Below are 1,669 nucleotides of genomic sequence, written 5' to 3' on the forward strand. Positions count from 1 at the left end.
CCAACCAATCACAGCAGATGGCCCTGCTGCTGGTTCCAAGATGGCTGCAGACCAGTTTGTGGTGGACGCTGTGACTTAATGATAATCCACACTGACTGTCTCTGTGTGAGGACTCACTAGTTTCACCAAAATCCTGCACAGGGCCTTTAAACGACAACAAAATGTGTAAGAGATTTAAGGAAAGCTGCAGCAGCACCTACCATTGAACGACAGGTTAATGGCTTCTAGGTAGTTGCCTTGGGCAGCGGTGGCGTTGTAACCGACAGGAAAAGCATCTGTGACGAATGTGAGCGAGCACACGGGTCAGACTGTGGACGGGAACGAATGCAAAGATCTACGAGTCGGCGAAGGACACGGATCACTACCTGCTTCCTTCAGTCGCACCAGCACTGGATATTGGATGAAGAGCTTCTTGATAGTGACCAACATCGACGTCCACTCATCCCGTCTCTCGTTCTGAGCTACGACCCTGACGAGTAGAATCAGACTCACAGGCCGCTCTGTCGCTGGTATCCACAGGTGTTGGGATGCTTACCTGTAGAAGTCTTCATAGAAGCGTCCCTCGTGGTCTTCTCTGATGGAGCCTCTAAGAATCTCTGGAAATTCCTCTGAACAAGATAAGATATCGCGTTTATCTACCAGCAAACACACATCACACGTTAAAGCTAAATGTTGTTGTCACGCTTACACACAAAACCAAACAAGAGAACGAGGGCCCCCTCCACACCAGCCTGCGTGAGCAGTTACTTTACTCACAGTCGGGCAAAAAGAGAAACCTCCTGTTTGCAAACCAGCAGTGCAACAAGGCTGACCAAACATGTGTCTCAGCTCACACTGACCTAATGTTTTGGCGTTGTAGAACGTGCGTGAGAACAGTACCACCGTCACCTCGTGGCTGCAGTTCTTCTCCTGGTTTGGGATTAAACATGCGAGGAGCGTGAGAATCATTCGTATGGTGACTGAGAGGAAACAGCAGCGTGCTGATAGAAACAGGGCGAAGGAAGAGAAGCACAAACCTTCCACTTAGTGAAAAGGTCAGACAGGAAACCATTGACAGCCTTTTCAAAGTAGAGGTCGCCTAAGAGAAACGGCTGGATTAGACACGGCATGAAAAGCTCGCCTTAAAAACAGAAACATCAAATCATCTTACCGTAGATGTCAAAGTCCCACATCTCACAGCTCATCTGGATAAAGATGTAAACCATGGCAGACGTAGATCTGAACACCACCTGTGTCACAGCAGCATAGTGTCTGACAGCAGGAAGCAGGTGGACAACACGTTTGTGGCGTTTCCTCCACACCAGGGGAGATTTTATATCCAATGGAAAACAGCAAATCAAGTTACCGACACAACAGCTGTTGCTTCTTCATGCAAGTCTGAGTCCAGGTGTGAGCTGTCCTGTTCAGCACCAGGATACATGTGAAGTAAGCTACATCCTACCACAGGCTACAAAAACACTGATTCACTTTCTTTGAGCTCTTTAGTCAGTAAAGTAGTGATGCAGGACCGGAGGAGGTCAAACCTTTCAGTCGGAACTTTATTGATACTCTTGGTTATTACAATGACATGTTAACGTCTTTGCAACATGCGGACTGTTACGGCCCTAGCAGGGCCTCTCTCTCTCCTGAGGGTGCCTGTGTGGGCGTGTCCCACTACCTCCTGCCTGAG

At 48.5% G+C, this 1,669-nt stretch overlaps 1 protein-coding gene across 1 annotated transcript in view; it reads right to left on the bottom strand.

Annotated features, from left to right (window-relative positions):
• depdc5 (DEP domain containing 5, GATOR1 subcomplex subunit) overlaps positions 1–1,669 on the bottom strand; it is a gene marked incomplete at its 5' end in the record, with an annotated part of 26,570 nt that overhangs the window by 20,844 nt on the left and 4,057 nt on the right. The window contains 6 exon segments of the mRNA XM_014330418.1: positions 201–275; positions 366–469; positions 536–608; positions 840–909; positions 1,017–1,078; positions 1,151–1,229. Coding sequence (XP_014185904.1) covers positions 201–275; positions 366–469; positions 536–608; positions 840–909; positions 1,017–1,078; positions 1,151–1,229 — 463 coding nt within the window.

The sequence above is a fragment of the Haplochromis burtoni genome, unplaced genomic scaffold (genome assembly GCF_018398535.1).
Source record: "Haplochromis burtoni strain Fernald_Lab_line unplaced genomic scaffold, NCSU_Asbu1 Contig_794, whole genome shotgun sequence".
NCBI classification, from domain to species: Eukaryota; Metazoa; Chordata; class Actinopteri; order Cichliformes; family Cichlidae; genus Haplochromis; species Haplochromis burtoni.